Source organism: Brachionichthys hirsutus, unplaced genomic scaffold (assembly GCF_040956055.1).
Source record: "Brachionichthys hirsutus isolate HB-005 unplaced genomic scaffold, CSIRO-AGI_Bhir_v1 contig_457, whole genome shotgun sequence".
Lineage (NCBI taxonomy): Eukaryota > Metazoa > Chordata > Actinopteri > Lophiiformes > Brachionichthyidae > Brachionichthys > Brachionichthys hirsutus.
The window spans coordinates 17881-33306 of record NW_027180661.1 but is presented as its reverse complement, the minus strand read 5'-3'; the positions used below and the strand labels follow the sequence as shown (position 1 = coordinate 33306).

At 41.4% G+C, this 15426-nt stretch overlaps 4 protein-coding genes across 5 annotated transcripts; 2 read left to right on the top strand and 2 right to left on the bottom strand.

Moving 5' to 3' along the window:
- Window positions 1-4725: 4725 nt before the first annotated feature.
- On the top strand, window positions 4726-7583 carry LOC137916340 (transmembrane protein 221-like). Its single transcript, XM_068759385.1, has 3 exons — window positions 4726-5024; window positions 6165-6250; window positions 7048-7583. The coding sequence occupies exons 1-3, from the start codon at window positions 4726-4728 to the stop codon at window positions 7581-7583; spliced, it is 921 nt and encodes a 306-aa protein (XP_068615486.1).
- On the bottom strand, window positions 6102-9635 carry LOC137916341 (BLOC-1-related complex subunit 8-like). Of its 2 annotated transcripts, none has more exons than XM_068759386.1 (5): window positions 9526-9635; window positions 9219-9331; window positions 8866-8930; window positions 8668-8775; window positions 6102-6815 (listed from the first exon to the last, which is right to left on the bottom strand). In XM_068759386.1, exons 1-5 carry the CDS (start codon window positions 9560-9562, stop codon window positions 6755-6757), a joined length of 384 nt encoding a protein of 127 aa, XP_068615487.1. In that variant the 5' UTR covers window positions 9563-9635; the 3' UTR covers window positions 6102-6754. The 2 variants fall into 2 exon arrangements, with proteins under 2 accessions (XP_068615487.1, XP_068615488.1); XM_068759387.1 differs by lacking the exon at window positions 6102-6815 and adding an exon at window positions 8122-8510.
- Window positions 9636-9994: 359 nt separating this feature from the next.
- LOC137916342 (DNA-binding protein RFXANK-like) lies at window positions 9995-11508 on the top strand. The gene is made up of 8 exons (XM_068759388.1): window positions 9995-10109; window positions 10266-10400; window positions 10493-10558; window positions 10683-10783; window positions 10864-10989; window positions 11109-11175; window positions 11267-11347; window positions 11441-11508. Exons 1-8 carry the CDS (start codon window positions 9995-9997, stop codon window positions 11506-11508), a joined length of 759 nt encoding a protein of 252 aa, XP_068615489.1.
- Window positions 11509-11826: 318 nt separating this feature from the next.
- On the bottom strand, window positions 11827-13384 carry LOC137916343 (nuclear receptor 2C2-associated protein-like). The gene is made up of 5 exons (XM_068759389.1): window positions 13347-13384; window positions 13099-13189; window positions 12659-12764; window positions 12479-12546; window positions 11827-12115 (listed from the first exon to the last, which is right to left on the bottom strand). The coding sequence occupies exons 1-5, from the start codon at window positions 13382-13384 to the stop codon at window positions 11993-11995; spliced, it is 426 nt and encodes a 141-aa protein (XP_068615490.1). The 3' UTR covers window positions 11827-11992.
- Window positions 13385-15426: the final 2042 nt, after the last annotated feature.

The window sequence follows — 15426 nt, the reverse complement described above, 5'->3', positions numbered from 1 at the left end:
GCACAAACCCTACAGCCTGCGACCTGCGATCTCTGCGATCAAACATCCTCATCGCTGAGAAACACAGTGAAATCACAGATCGTTTAAATTAAAGCTAGCAAACCTCCAGAGTACTGTACAAACATAAAACCGAATGTCTTATTGCACTATAATAGTGAATTAAATCCAGATTTGCAAACGTGGGCTTCTGGAAGGAAAGACTGCCGTATTGCCAGGTAGTGGAAACTGAGGACAAATGCACAGCGGGCTCCAGCACACCCAGGGAGGGTCCGGGTGATCTCTGGGGGACCTCACTGTGACAACAATTCCCATGCACAGAGAACTGAAAGCTTGTGCATCAACACAGAAGATGAATGTGTTGCACCTTTGAGGTTTTTTTTTTGCTGCTGCAGTGAACCATGCGCATGATTGAGACAGAAAAAATAAGTAGGTCATTTCTAGAGTTTTGTGGTTTCTGCTTTGATGATGTTATAGTTTTAAAAATCATGGTAAGCACGCACTGGAACTTTGAACCATAGAAACAAATAGCTTCATGGCGACAAAGCAGATGAAACACCCAGTAGCATTTTCTATATCAAATAGGCCCATTTTCAGTCTGAAATATAGTGAAGGTAGAGTTTCAATGTTCAGTCAAAGGGAAATTACTGTAACAAAAAGTGATTTACTTCACTCTTAGCAGGTTTCCAATGCAACAGTTGTAATGCAGCGAGATAAATAACGTTGAACAGAGTTCAATTTAGGCTTGTTATTGTTATTCACATCACAATCCTGTGTAAAATGGTAAAATATTAAATGAGGCCGTAAAATAGAGGACCAAATTTTGCATGAATTCATACATTCATCCTCAAAAATGAATGTTAAAAAAAGCCAAAAAATGGTGATGTGCAACAGACTTATCCATTTAAATAAGAAGGTAATGTTTTAAACAAATCGGCAGCACTAATTGGTTTGAGTTCAAAACTAAGAAATGACACGAATTACCATAAATCATGATCGGGATCAACAAATGTGTGATTCTCATCGTGTTTGTCATCTTCAGGGGTCAGACAGTTCGCTCCCTCGCTCGGCCTTTGCAGAGTAATGGTGAGGAAATATTTGTCTAATTTTAACAGGAGATAATTGAATTCCGTTGATATTTTTGATAGAGCCAGAATAGCCAGCCTGCAGTACATCCATGCAGGCATGAGCCAAACCTTTGACCAATCATTGAATAGATATACACACACACACAAAAAAGGTTTTTCTACAGGTCACGAGGTCGTTTGTGCAAAATGATCAATGTTCAGATCGGTAGAGAGAGCAAAATAGAATTTCCCCTCTTTTAATTCCTTTATCGGTCTCTCCTACATTTGGAATCGAGAAGTCAAATGATTGAAAAGGCAACAGGTTGTAGTGATGAGAAAGATGAATTCAGCCTGCCGTGCAGACTCAATTTGCACAGCAAGCTGCTCTGTGGCAAAAATAAATCAATCAATATAAAAATACACATCTTAAAAAAAGTCTGTGAATAATTAGACATAATAAAGTTCTTACGTCATTCAAAATAGACCGTTTAAGAATAGCCCGTCTGTCCCTGCAGTTGCCGAGCATCTCTGTTTTATTATAGCCTCATAATAAGCTGATTTCGGTGACACGGCAACAGGTACTTTATCTACAGCTGTGCCATTCCTATTAGCACTCAGGAAACTTAACTTGTCTTCTTCACCACAGAGATACTAGAAAAAACACGAAAAGCGTCTGATCTCACCTGATCTTGATGTTTCTCTGCTTGCCTCCGAGAAACGATCACTTAAATACTTTTTTTTTTAATTTTGTTTTAATCAAACACAGAGGACTCCTGCCCTGCTTTGTGATGTCGAGATATTCACCTGCCGGGGTTCGGCAGTGGCGGATGATTCAGGAGCGCTGCTTTCCAACAGCTGGCAGCTGCTGCCCGCCTCTCTGTCACCGCGCGCCGCCCCCTGCGCCGCCATTGGACGCGCGCTCCTCTGCGTGCCGCCCCGACGCAGCGCGCTGTCAGCGGATCGCAGCAGAATGTAAATGACACAGGCTGCATTTAGAGTCTAGAGTTACATGACAGAGCGGGCATCAAACACTTTAACGCTCCGTCTCAAAGGAGCGCTTATTTAGGTGCGTTTGATATTTATACTCTGGAGTTTGAGCACGTGGCAGCTGAAAATGCTGCCTTTTGGTACGCAATTTGCGTCCAGCATGTTCTATGTGACAGCCAGGCTGCGAGCAGATTTAAATCTTCAACCTAGATTATAAAAGAAGGTGAAAGATTTTTAGGAAATGATAACAAATGCAGAATGTAATAAGCAAAACGTTAATTTGTTAATTGTTTGTTTACTGTTGTGTTATGTCATCTTTAGAGGGGCAATAGAGGCTGTTTGTGGCTTGTCTGCCACAGTCGCCATCCCGTGGTGAGGATGAGGCATTAAACGATTACATTCAATTTTATTAAGGTTTTTACCTCCACAAAGGCATTATGTTCTCTCTTTTGTTTGTTTGTCTAAACTTTAACAAGATAATGCATTGTAATATGATAATACTATGTATAATATGTAATCTAATCTGCAGGGGGCTTAGGTTTATGCAGCCATGATATTGCAATCCATAAGGCTCTAAAAAAATGGCGTCTGAGTCTCTTTGGTTTTACAATCATATCAGGATGATGTGTTTGTAAAACAGGACTAAAGTCCCCTTTTTGACTGGTTTACTTCTAAAAGTATTTTTTGTTATGTAATAGCAAACTTCAGAGTAATATAATAAAAAAAGCATTATTATAGAATAAATATAGGGGTTCTGTGCAACAGTATGTTTTCTTATTTTCTACCTTGATAATATTCATGTGACGCCTGATATTCCTTTCAGCAAATAGCATAGGAGTCTAAATCCACCAGTCGGGGATTCTCTCCTCAGGTTTGTGTGGAGCATTATTTTATTGGGAAATTGCATATGGAATTGTTCATCATCACATTGTTGACTATTGGGGATGTGACACATTGGACTACTAAAAATAATTAGGTGAGACTTTGTGATCACTGATCAGTGGAAGTGTGGAACAACTCTATTTCTCTCTCTCTCTCACACACACACACACTGATAAACATATCAGGGCACCGGATCCCTATGAGGAATAGTTCAGACAGTGTATCTGATGCAATCGTTAGCAACATCCCTGCAGACTGCCTCCAGGACTCACTTGCACATCAAGTCAATAGAGAATAGAGCAAACCCTGTAAGTACAGAGAGCATCACCTGCAGCTAAATGGAAATCGTATTGTTCCTCTCTGTGCTGCTGAAGCAAGTGCTGGGATTCATGTTTATATTCTGTTGGTGCAGCAGAGCAGTGAGGAAGGGACAGAGAGGGAGAGCAGCAATCAGGCCACCAAGCCAGAGCAGCAGAATCTGAATCAATTCTTCTAATCAATCGATTCAATATTGAACCTGACTTCTGGTATTGTCTTCAATTAATGATGGACCAGCCGAGAGGCTGCAGGTTTTCTTTCCAACCGTCTCTCCAGCAGCTGATCTCACTAATGAGCTCCTTCTCTCACATTGGAGGAGGTGTTGATAATTGAAATCACCTGCCTGAGTAACCGGCTGGAAGGAAAGCCTGCAGCGTCTCGGCCCTCCACCGGACAGGTTCGACACTGCACCATGTCTTGCTGGTATTTATGATAAAGGAGGCAGCTGAGTGCGAGAAGCTAATTCTATTAAAGGGCTTCACTGGCATTGAAGAACGGTGACCGTTCAGGTGACTGACGAATAAATCAATGCATTAAAAAAGGTATTTGCCTTGAAACAGCTATCTTAAAGGGGGGGGGGGGGGGGGGGGCGCATGACACCTGTCATGGTCTGGCACACAAGGACGCCTTCAGGACTTTAGGGACAGATTTTTATTTAAACTGTGACATGCAATGAAATATTGGTTATTTTTGTGGTAATCAAATTGCCCATTGAATATAGTGCTAAAAATCATTTAATGACTTTATTACTTTCATCTATCATGTACATTTTAATAATTTGTTAATGTTACTGTGATTGGAGGAATATTTTATTTGAATTCGAGTTTGCTCAGGGAAATCAGAACTTCATCCATTGACGGAAAAGTTTATTTTATGATGTATTTTTATTTTATTTTTTCCATTTTGTGGTAGACGGTAATCAGATATCCCGCTAAAAGAGCCACTGTAATCTTTTAATCACTTTGTGATGATAGGCTGTCAGACTAAGTCGGAGAAGTAGGCTGATTTGCTTAAGGAGATATTTGATCTTAATTTAGTTTAGTTTTTTTCTATTGCGGCAGCCCCAGATTTAATCTAATTTTGCGCACACATATTAAAAAAGGCCGGTTTAATTAAGAGCCTGTGTTATTATTAACTGCTGTGGGATTACAGAGTTTTCTGTATTTTGGGCTGCCAGGATGTTCCGTCTTCGGTCGGTGAGCGTCGACGCGTCGCTTCCGAGGAGCCCGCGGAGTTAAAGTGCGTTGTTGTCGAGAAGTTTATAATCTGGGGATTTAAACGCACATCACATGCCCAATCCAGCCAGCGGCGCCCCCCCCCCCCCCACTGAAGAACCACAGCAAAAAAAAATCCATGTTGGAAGGAAACATTTCATTCACAGCAATGCCTGCGCACTTATAGGATCCTTTGGATCGGTTTGGAAGTCGGACCGAGAGACTCTTCTCTGGGGAAACCTGGGATTAAAAAAAGAACAATGTCCCTCAAATACAGCCAGCGGTCTCTTATAGTGTTGTCTTTCTTTGGGATTTTATCGGCCATCATGTCCGTTTTATCGGTCGTTTTGATTTTCCAGCTCCACTCTGTGAGGGAGTCTCCCTCCTCCTCCTCCTCCACCTCCGCGGTCCTCCCCGCGCACGTCTGGGCCGTCCTGCTGCCCGTCTCCACGGTGCTCTCGGTCCTGTCGCTCACCCTCCAGCTCAGCTCCGTGGTGGTGTGTCTCCTCCACAGCTACATCTCAACAGAAGTCTGCAGAGGAGCGCAGGACACTGAGAGGTATTTGTCCTGCGTGCGTGCGTGCGTGCGCGGCAGCTCCAGCTACGGCTCGTCACTTGTTCCAGTTAGTTCTGATCACATTAGTTAATTACCTGCATTTTCATGACAATGACCTTTATGTTAAATAGAAATGACAATATTAGACCAACAAAAAAAGTTATGAACAAAACACAACTCTTACTGTTACACTATATTGATCTGTTTTACTTGTGTATTGAATGACCAGGCAAATACAGACTCCTGTAGTGATACAATTATACACCCTCTAGTTAATGGTGACATGGAACTTTATTATTTTCAACACGATGGGAAGATTTTATTAAAACATTTTTTGTAGCCGTAGACTGTAGTACAGGTTTAGGAGGTGACCGTGAAATACAACCTCAATAATAATGCAGATTTATTGCTGTCATAAATATTACTGAACTATGGCACTCTGCATGTTATTTCCCACAGCACTGTTGATGTGAGTTAAAAATTAACATCTAATTCAGCCTGAGGCAACACAAACGTCTTTCTTTTTTTTCTTTCTCCTGGTTGATTACTTTTAAGTTTCATTAAAAGAAAACATCGTTTCAGAGACCCAAAAGTGCATTCCTCATGAGTCAGAGTGCCGAGGCCCACACTGCAATGTTGTTGGTTGACCCCCACCACCTCTCAGCTCTTATGAATCCCACCTAAACAATAGGCTTCCTCTCATTATGCAACCCTCACGGCTCACACAGCCTCGAGCTGGCCCTTTCCCACGTCGGTCTACCAATCGACCCCAGACCTCCCTACTGGTAGGGTGAAAACAATCATTATAATGAGCTTTACAAATACAAGCATTCAATGCGCCTGAATACAATAACCTTGTAACTTAAGCAGATTTATTTGTCATTATGTATATTATCTCAAAGTCACCAATGAAATATTTTAGGACTGACGGTGACGATATAGGAATCAGATGGGAAACGGAAAAAAGCACCTAGAATATCCTAATTTGGATCGCAGAAATAAAAAGGTACAATTAGTTGAAATGAAAGAAAAGGGTCAACACAGACACTATGCTCATGCTTTATATTGACTGATGAGAGTTACATTAGCAGTGATAAAGTGTAAACTGGCATGACATTGAATACATGACATTTATTTCTGCAGTGCAGACAGGTTCCTGTTGGATAGCAGAGCTGTACGACATGTGGCTATCGGACTGTTCTGCCTGGGCGTCTCTGTCTACCTGGCAGGTAAGAAGAAAAGCAACACAAGGTTCTTATTTTGTAGAATTCACGATTTCAAGATCAGTCGAGTGCAGACATTAAATCCTGAAATGCAGGTTAGAGCTCCGCACCTGTTATTGACTACTGCTGTTTTCCGTGTCCATTAAGGTTTTTGAATTCGCATGCAGTGTACTTTTTTTTTTCTATTCTCTAAAAAACCCATAAAAACATGAAAGCTAGTGTCAAATGCGGGCGGTGCAGTGGATTCCCGAGAGCTGAGACCAAAGTAGCTCTCTCTCCAATCTGTGCAGCGAGTCCAAGAGAACAATGCATTCTTTGAACAGCTTCCATGACTTGAGCGTTTTTAATGCTGGACCTGGCAGCGCTCTGGTGTGCTGTTCCACTGAGTGGCTTGTACCGTGGGGGGCCGCTGGAGGCAGTCACTCCATTGTGATGAGGACGTATCCCCTCATGACCTCACTCCAGTGTTGAAGCATGAGGGTGCAAACGCCACCAGCTCAGGAAGTCACGTCACATCCCAGAGTTGTGCCTCTCTCCTTCTTTTAGCGTGCCCAAGTCCGCAGCCTTTTTCCTGGAGATAAACAAAAGACAACTCAGCAGAGAACAGCTGGCCTTTATAAGATATTTAAAGAAAATGTAAAACATTTTTGACAAGCAATTGCTGGGATTAGAAAACATACAGTGAAATGTATTTTTAAAAAGCTAAAATTTCGCATAGCAACAAAACAATACTGATGTCATTTGGACCATCACAGATAAAAAATACAATATTTGTCTGTGTGTTTGTTTCTCTCCCTCGACAGCCATGTCCATCTTTATGCTCCTCGTATTTGAGGTGGAGACAGGCATCGCAAGTGCTTGTGTTCTCTCTTCTGGGATCTTAATCCTATTGGTTGTTGTGATCCACTCTCTGGTCAAAGCCTCGCAGAGTTCCAAGTACTATCACGGTGACCACCTTGACACCCTCTACCAGAATGACCACGGGAGGAGCGGCACGCCTGTATCTCGACCCTGCGAGCTTAAAATTGGTGTGGACAAACCGAGAATGCATCGAAGTCAGTCTCACCTCCAGCATCCGAGCGCCTACCCTCACTATAACCAGTCGAGACGACGAGAGCAAGAAGAGCAATACTCTGCAGCTGGAGCGTCCCTCGCCCACGCTGGTGATAAAGAGGCGTGCAGCAGTGGCGGCAGTTGCCCCCGAATGCACAGGACCCTGTCTACTGAGTCTGGATTATTGCAGGCCCAGGCTACACCCTGGAATGGGGTCAACAATGAGATGAGGAGCGTTCTTGCACGGAAGTCAGGGATTTCCACGAGGGACTCTACACTCGTGTGACAAAGGATCTGAACTTGGGGTTACAGACACCAGTTAGCGGACGGCTAACACAAATATCATCTTAATCAAATCAGAACTGCCCGTTTGTACCTTTTGTTTATCATGGATCATTGCAGAAAACAAAAAAGGCTTTCCCTTTAAACTCCTCCTTTCCCAGCCCAGATATAATAAAGCAGTTTTAATGTGATTTGAATATATTTGGGACACCTTTTGCATAATTTGTGACATTTTGTGTGAACAAACTTGATTTAAATCTTTACTATACACACCAACATTACCCAAGCACCAGTCTATCAGTTATAGCTTTCATCGGAGTTATGTAAATACTTTATTCTGCATTATATACTGTATGGTGACTCGCTGCCAAATATTTGTGCCTAATTTGTGGATGCGTTTTATTTTTTTCGTCAAATAAATTAGTTTAGGAAAAACACACTTTGGTTTTGAAGTCAGATGTTGTAAAAGACAAAATTAAAATGTTCCCAAAATCTGTTAACTTTAAATGCAGCTTTGAATCCTGTCTGAAATAATTGCCAGATTTTAATCATTTCTGAAATCGGTGTCACAAATGATTTGTCTGATCTCGTACGGAAATGTCTCAAATAAAAAACATTGTCTCATGTACTGCTTTTATTACACATGCCCGGTTTACAGTGTTGACAGAGCGCCGCCTCATTTTGTCTCCGTCTAAAATACTCCCACACAAGATGATTTAGGGCAAGAATTTTTAGCAGCAGCTTGTTCTCTAGATGAATCACGTATTAACGGGGCGCTGTAGTCGTTACCAAAAATACTTCATTAACTTCTATACAGAGTGATGAAATGTTTTAATACTGAAGGTGTTGCATATCCAAATTGCACCAAAGTAGAACATGCTCTACTCTTTGTCCACAAAAGTAAATTTTTATTCATGCTTCCTCAAGGAAACTGAAAGCAAAGGGACATGAAGCAGAGAAGAGTGATGGTGTTATCGTATGAGCAGATGAATAATAAAAACATTAATGCCAAAATAAATAAAACAGATGAATTCAGGCATGATACGAATGTTAGCGTGACGTTGTCTAATCTTGCTGTTGCCACATACCTGCGTCCTTGAGAGATGCTGATCTGTTCCTTCGTGCTGATGGCTTGACGGAGGAGGTCGTCGATGTTTTTGAAATACACGCTGCTGTTCGTCATGCTCTTCACAGCGCTGGAAACCCCAACAGATCGTTGTATATTTATATGTAGCATTAAAAGTCTTGGCAGTGTGACATTCTGCAAATACAATGCTTCTTCTCACCTGCACGCATACTCTACAGTGTAGATCGAACCTTGACTCTGCTCCTCCCAGCTTTGCATATCTGTCTGCATGAGAAAGAAAGAAATATGCAATAATCCCATTACATATTCAGGACCAGAGTGGAAAGTAACAACTAGAAAACATACCTCTGCGAACACCACCATCATTCAAATCTAAACAAATACAAAATAGTTTCCAGGCTATGACAAAAGAAACATGTGATTGTGATGTTTCAGGATGGCAGTGCTTCACTTTGCTGCTATGTATCGACCTCACTTACACTGCTGCAAATAAGTATTCTGATCGATCAGAATACTTTAAAATCCAGACTGCTTCACATTCAGGTCAATTACCTTGTGCTGCACAAGTTCAGGCAGAGACCTTCTGACATGTTCCTGCAGTCTGTAGAGAGCCACCGACGGTTCGTTGGCCAGGACGTACATGCTCTCCGTGAATTTATCAGTCACTGCAAAATCAAAAGGACAGTCAAAGTGTAGAATTCATTCGTTCATTCGTGTTAGAAACAGGGCGAAACAACAGAGGGGACATATCGACGGAAACGGAATACGGGCACAACATTGGCTTTACGGTGAGTAACTTGACTGCAGCGTTGCGAGTCACGATGACGTAACTATTTATTTTTATTAAACTAATGTTCACCTCGTTTGACTTTTAGTTGCATCTCCTGGTCCTCCATAACGAAAACTGGATAAACCAAACAAAAAAAAACCCAAAACACAGAGACGTATATCCGCTAGTCTTGGTTTCTTCCGTGTTTTTATTATGTGTCACACGATAATATCCCGGAATGAAACACTGGCTGCCAAAGAAAGGTTCCTCCGTCGCGTACCACACGCGTATCTGAAACAAAACTGCACGGCGTGACGCCGTCGGAACAAATGTAGTTTTCATCTCTCTTGTTAAAATTATCTATGAATTGAGCTGCTAAAATAACTAAACAGCGATGACCAGGAAGATTCGTCGCGTAATTTGAAATAATTTACTTTCAGTTTTACCAGAAGGAAGTTAATAGAAACCAGGATGTAAAGCGTAAACAGCCCAATTCGCTGCAAAAAAACTTAGTTTTGCTACTTTATTCTGACGTCAATACTTCCTGATTTAGAATGCGATGTCTCGTCCTGGAGTAATCGTGAATGCCGGAGGTGATAAAAAAAAGGTTGCAGATGACCGGAATACTCAGACGCCTCGTTCAGTGTCCAGAAGCAAGAGGTCCAATGGTACCCGTCTTTTTTTTATTTATTCATTATAACAAAAGCTTCATGCCTATGATTGCCTTTTTTTTATTTTTTTTATTTTTTACATTTACACATGCTTTACTGTGTGCCGATTGCAGCCATAAAGTAACGATGTAAACAGTGATCTTGTTTCCACTGACACAGCTGTGGTTCCTCTGACCGGGCCCGGGTCTCCAGAGAACATGGATGCGGACAGAGAGGCTCTGTTAAGTCACTCCGCCACGCTGACCAACAAGCAGCGTGGGAATGAGGTATCAGTGCGCCCCGCAACCTTGGACTGTAAGTAATTGCAAAGATTCTATGGCAACATTTGCTATTATATACTGTGTAACCGTGCATTTAAGGTGTAATCAATCTTTCATTTCCATCAGCTTTGTCTATACACCAGCTGGCAGCTCAAGGTGAGGTTTCACAACTGGCTGCACATCTGAGTAAAGGTGAGGAATCTGGATGTTGTCGTCAGAACCACCAAAATAGTGAAACTCAATGCAACATTTCCCCCCAGCCTTATAAAATAAAATACAATTCCTGCTGCTGTGATGTCACCGTTTTACTTTGCAGACATTTCGCTGCTCAGCCAACAGGACGATCGGGGCTTCACGCCTTTAATGTGGGCAGCAGCATTTGGAGAGAAAGCAGTGGCGGATTTTCTCTTGGAGAAGGTTAAAATAAGAAACGTGCAGTATATGCTATTGAAGCAAAATGCACCATCTTGCTGATGTCAATGGGATCGTCATTTTAGGGCGCAGACCCCAAAGCCGTGGCACGGGAGCGGGAGAGTGCCTTGACGTTGGCCAGCTCGGGTGGATACGTGGACATCGTCGAGTCTCTCCTCAGACATGGAGTAGACGTGAACAGTTATGACTGGGTGCAGAAAGGTTTTCTTGATGTCCAACATGTCATTATAAATCTATGCAAAGCAAAACATTTAGATAAAACATTTAAACATGTGCATTTTCTTTCTTGAAAACTTTATTTTAATGACAGAATGGTGGGACGCCGCTTCTTTATGCTGTACGGGGGAATCACATCAAATCTGTGGAGGCACTCTTAGGTACGTTACATTTCTATAATGTCGTTCTGATAACTTTGTGAATTCTAGTTGGACGCTTTATTATGTGTCATCAATGTACTCTCTATTGCAGCCAAGGGGGCAGACATGACCATTGAGTCCGACACTGGCTATAGTCCAATGGCGCTGGCTGTTGCTCTTGGACACAAAAAGAGTACGTGTTGTCTTATACATGACGAGTCTGTGAAGGCAAAGGTGGAAATCGTGTTTTGTTCAATGAGCATTTTTCATTTCTTTTGTCTCGTAGTTCAGAAAGTGTTGGAGGACCATATTGTAAAACTCTACAAGCCACCAAAACCACACCAGTCAAAATGAATGGAAGGAAGAAGAGTGTGATGATGAAGACGTGTCGCTATGATAGACTACATAAGGCCTCTGTACAAAGAAGGACCAAGATACAGTTGTTATTTTGTTAATCTTGCTTAGCGGAAAGGCAACAAAAAGGACTTGAAACAAGTTTGAGTAAGAATGTATCGTCATACCATCTTCATCTGGAATGGCACTGGACTCAAAGGCACAAGATAAAAAACCAAAAAAAAAGGACATACTAAAAAGAAGTTCATTGAATCTGCAATTAAAACTCACTTTATGCCAAGAATTCTGGTTGCAGATAATCTAAATTGAGATGGCTTGACAGATCCCTGAATGTGCCGATACCCAAAAAAGGCCCGATTCACATCGGGTTCATGAGGCGGCAGCACAGATGACATGTTTCCCAAGTGCCACCACGCCCTCCTGCATCCTATACTTTTACTCAGGGTCATTTCCTCTCTCACGAGAAGATAAAAAAAAAAAATGGTCATGAGGCTATATCTCCCAGGACATCCAAGGAATAAATAATAATTCTCCCAAAGAAGTCAGCACTATTCTGAAACAATATTTTTACTTTGTCCACCGCAGGAGCCTCCTGTATGGGAAAGCTGTGGGTGTGGAGTCAAGGACAAGATAAGCACAGTTGAAATGGGGGGGGGGGTATAGGAAAATATTTTCTGATGCTAATTATGAAGCAGGAAACAGTGTGTTCCTACACTGACAGGTGTAGTTTCAGCTGCAATGTATTGAAGATAATTTTCTTTTTGTATTAAAATTTTGCTAAAACAAACACTTGTCTGGTAAATAGTTTTCTTTATTAAACATTAATAGCAAACAATCTATTCAAAATGTTTAAGGCATAAAAGCTATAAAATATATATTAAAAAAAGGTCTCTTAATTTAGCTACTCCATTTGTCAATGGATTTGGCAAAACTCCTTTATCAAACGCTGAATAGTAAAACTGAAGGATATTTGTAGAGAGTTGTCGTCTTCTGGGTAAAAACACCCGATGACGGAAAAATCTCCATGTGTCAGGCAACCTGCAGAAAACACAGGCAGTAAATCATTTATCTCGTCAGAGCTCACCGCTGCAACAGGACAAATACAGGTCGGGTGGTTTACAGCTGGGAAATGTAGTCTCTGGGTTTTTACCTTGTAGTCTGCATACTTTTGCTGAGAAGCCTCCCTGGAACTGGACTTTTAACTCCGATACCTTGACAGAATGGGGGAACTCTAGAATCAGCCACTGATGTTCACCCTGTCAAAGATATTAATGTTGATTAACAGTATGCATGTTAAAAGTTTAATTGAACAGTTAGAGTATGTTTGTTATGCTAACTATTAGCTCCTCAGAGCTGCAACATATTAAAAGAACCGGAAGGAAACAAATATTGAGAAATGTTTTGGAACATTTGGTTGAATTTTGAGATAAACTGCAGTTTTTATCTCATTACATAATGTAAAATGTTAAAATATTTTCTTGCATTTAATTGCAAGACAAAAATAAACAGTAAGAGGATGGATGGAGTTCTTATATAGTATAATATAGACTAAATATGTGGTATGGCAGCAGGATCCAGCTGTAGTTCTACCTGGTCGGAGTTCCAGCATGTCTCTTCATTGGAGTCAAACATGTGCTTCTTTCCAAACTGCTTCACATCTCTGTTCAGAACTGAACTCACCCTGAAAATGAACAGAGAAAACCAGAGTTGCAGGTTTGTGTACATCAAATAACCAGATCACACAAGGAACGGTGGGCGAAGCAGTCCCTTCAAACATGGCGGTGAAGTCCGATTTTTAATTATAAGTGAGTAAAAACATTTTATTGACAGTTCTTTACCTGCTCTGCACGTCACAACAAATCAATGAAGACGCCATGTGGCATGTTTGAACACTGCCGTCAAGCGATCCGGTCAGGAGCGACTGTTTACGACAGCGGCTGTTCCATTTCTCAACGCTAGATGGCGATCGAGTGTCGTCAAACTAGTTCCTGCTCATGAAGTCTATATTAATTTAAGGAGTTGACGGCTCCAATCAATATCTGATGGCACGAAACATTAATCATTAAAACCAACCATACTCTTTTTTCTGTGTTTCCGGAAGTGTGGCCACAAAGGTGCTGGTTTTCATCTTGTTTTAGCCCCATGTCTCCAGGAAGGCCAGGGAGATGAGAATCGATTAGGACTTCAGACACTGGGTCCTTCTAGAGGTGAATCGATCAACAAGCCGACTGCATCCTCGAAATAAACATGTAGAACCACAATCACAAGAACTGCTCTGAATGTTCCAATCACTGATTTTGTAGACTCACAATAGATCGGATTAAAAAACAAAACATTATAACCACACGTTTTATTTCATTTGTTGCCTTTGCAGTTGTCAAAACGTGTGTGTGTGTGTGAGTGCGTGTGTTTGGTTGATGGATTACTGCAGATGGAGACCTCCTGCTGAGGATTTGTCACAGTGCCCACTCACTGCCGATTATCAACAGGTCTGAAATATAAAACCCGATGAAACCATGTCATTGTGAAAATTGCACGGGGAGCAGGGAGAAAATGATATATTATAGGTTTTAGTGGAACACCCCCTTACCTCTTCCTCAATTGTCTCCAATGGTTCACATGGCAGGCCTTGCAGACGCCTGTCAAGTGCCTGAGATTGAGGACAAACTGTAATTCAAAGCTGTTGTAACATCTGTGCTGTTCCATTTGAGTGAATGGCCATCATATATAATTAGGTCATTCGTAGAGTTGTTAATTAGAAATACTGCATCATAAAAATAATTGGCCGGTGCTCAGATGCTGGCCTTTAGCCATTTTGGATCTCGACTGGCCAATATACACATGCTGGGTTTCACTGATGAATGCTGAGTTGACATCAGGAGCATAAAAGCTTGTTTGCGAGCTTCATAATGCCTCCGTGTTTGTTTTAACATTGCGGGCTGTAAGTAAAGCCCCCATTGACTGTTTGGTCTCCACTGAGTCATTGAGTGGTTAATGCACTCAATCCGCAGTTTGGGAATTCAGGCCCTTTCAAAGCAGAATTTGAATAATCTAAAATATTGCACAGTAAGCGCTTCATAGTACATGATACGTGCTGCAGGCCAGGCTAGAGTCATGTCCCTCCATACCTATGTTGATAAATGCTTTGGACAGGGTGGTAACTTCAGACTCACTAAAAATACGATGATCTTTTAGGGGAAATTCCAATACATAAGATCAGTTACCTATCATAGGTAATATACAGTATGGATGACCCCCAAAGACTCACCTTAAAACTCATGTTTTCTTGGAAACGCCAAAATAATGTTATTAAAAATCTAAAATAACAAATGAAACAGCTACTTATTTGTTAATATGCATAAAGCTTAGCTGTCATATTTGAATTTTCTGAGATATACTCCAGACAAAAAAATATTAATGGTGGCTTACCAATGGACAATTTGAAGACTACAGCACTGTGAATGAATCTCTCCAACATCTGTCAGCAGCAGAAATAGTTGAAAATGCTGAGCTATGCATGCCAGGCCAGTAGTTGGCAGTGTAATGCCCCAGAGTGACACCATACGTTCTGTCCCAGTATGGATGTTAGGCTAGAAATGTGACAGCCACTCCTGAAGTGGGGCCTTGCTTTCACAGAGAACTTGCATTTTGGTGTTTTACACAGCCAATGTAATGGTGGCCTTTTCAAAACAGCACATCCTGGAACGTATGCAATTTCAGGCCCCTCCTGTTAACCCATCTGCAGAAAGGAGTTTGCTATTTTATGCAGAACCATCCTCTTTTATTGGCCTCTTGGGTTGGGGGCTGTTGTTCTGATATGCAGGTATGTTAAAGTCTGATTCCTCCAAATGTTATTAATTAATTTAACGGTGTTGGCACTTGTGATTCTGTACATTTATGACAGATTTTAAAAAAGGC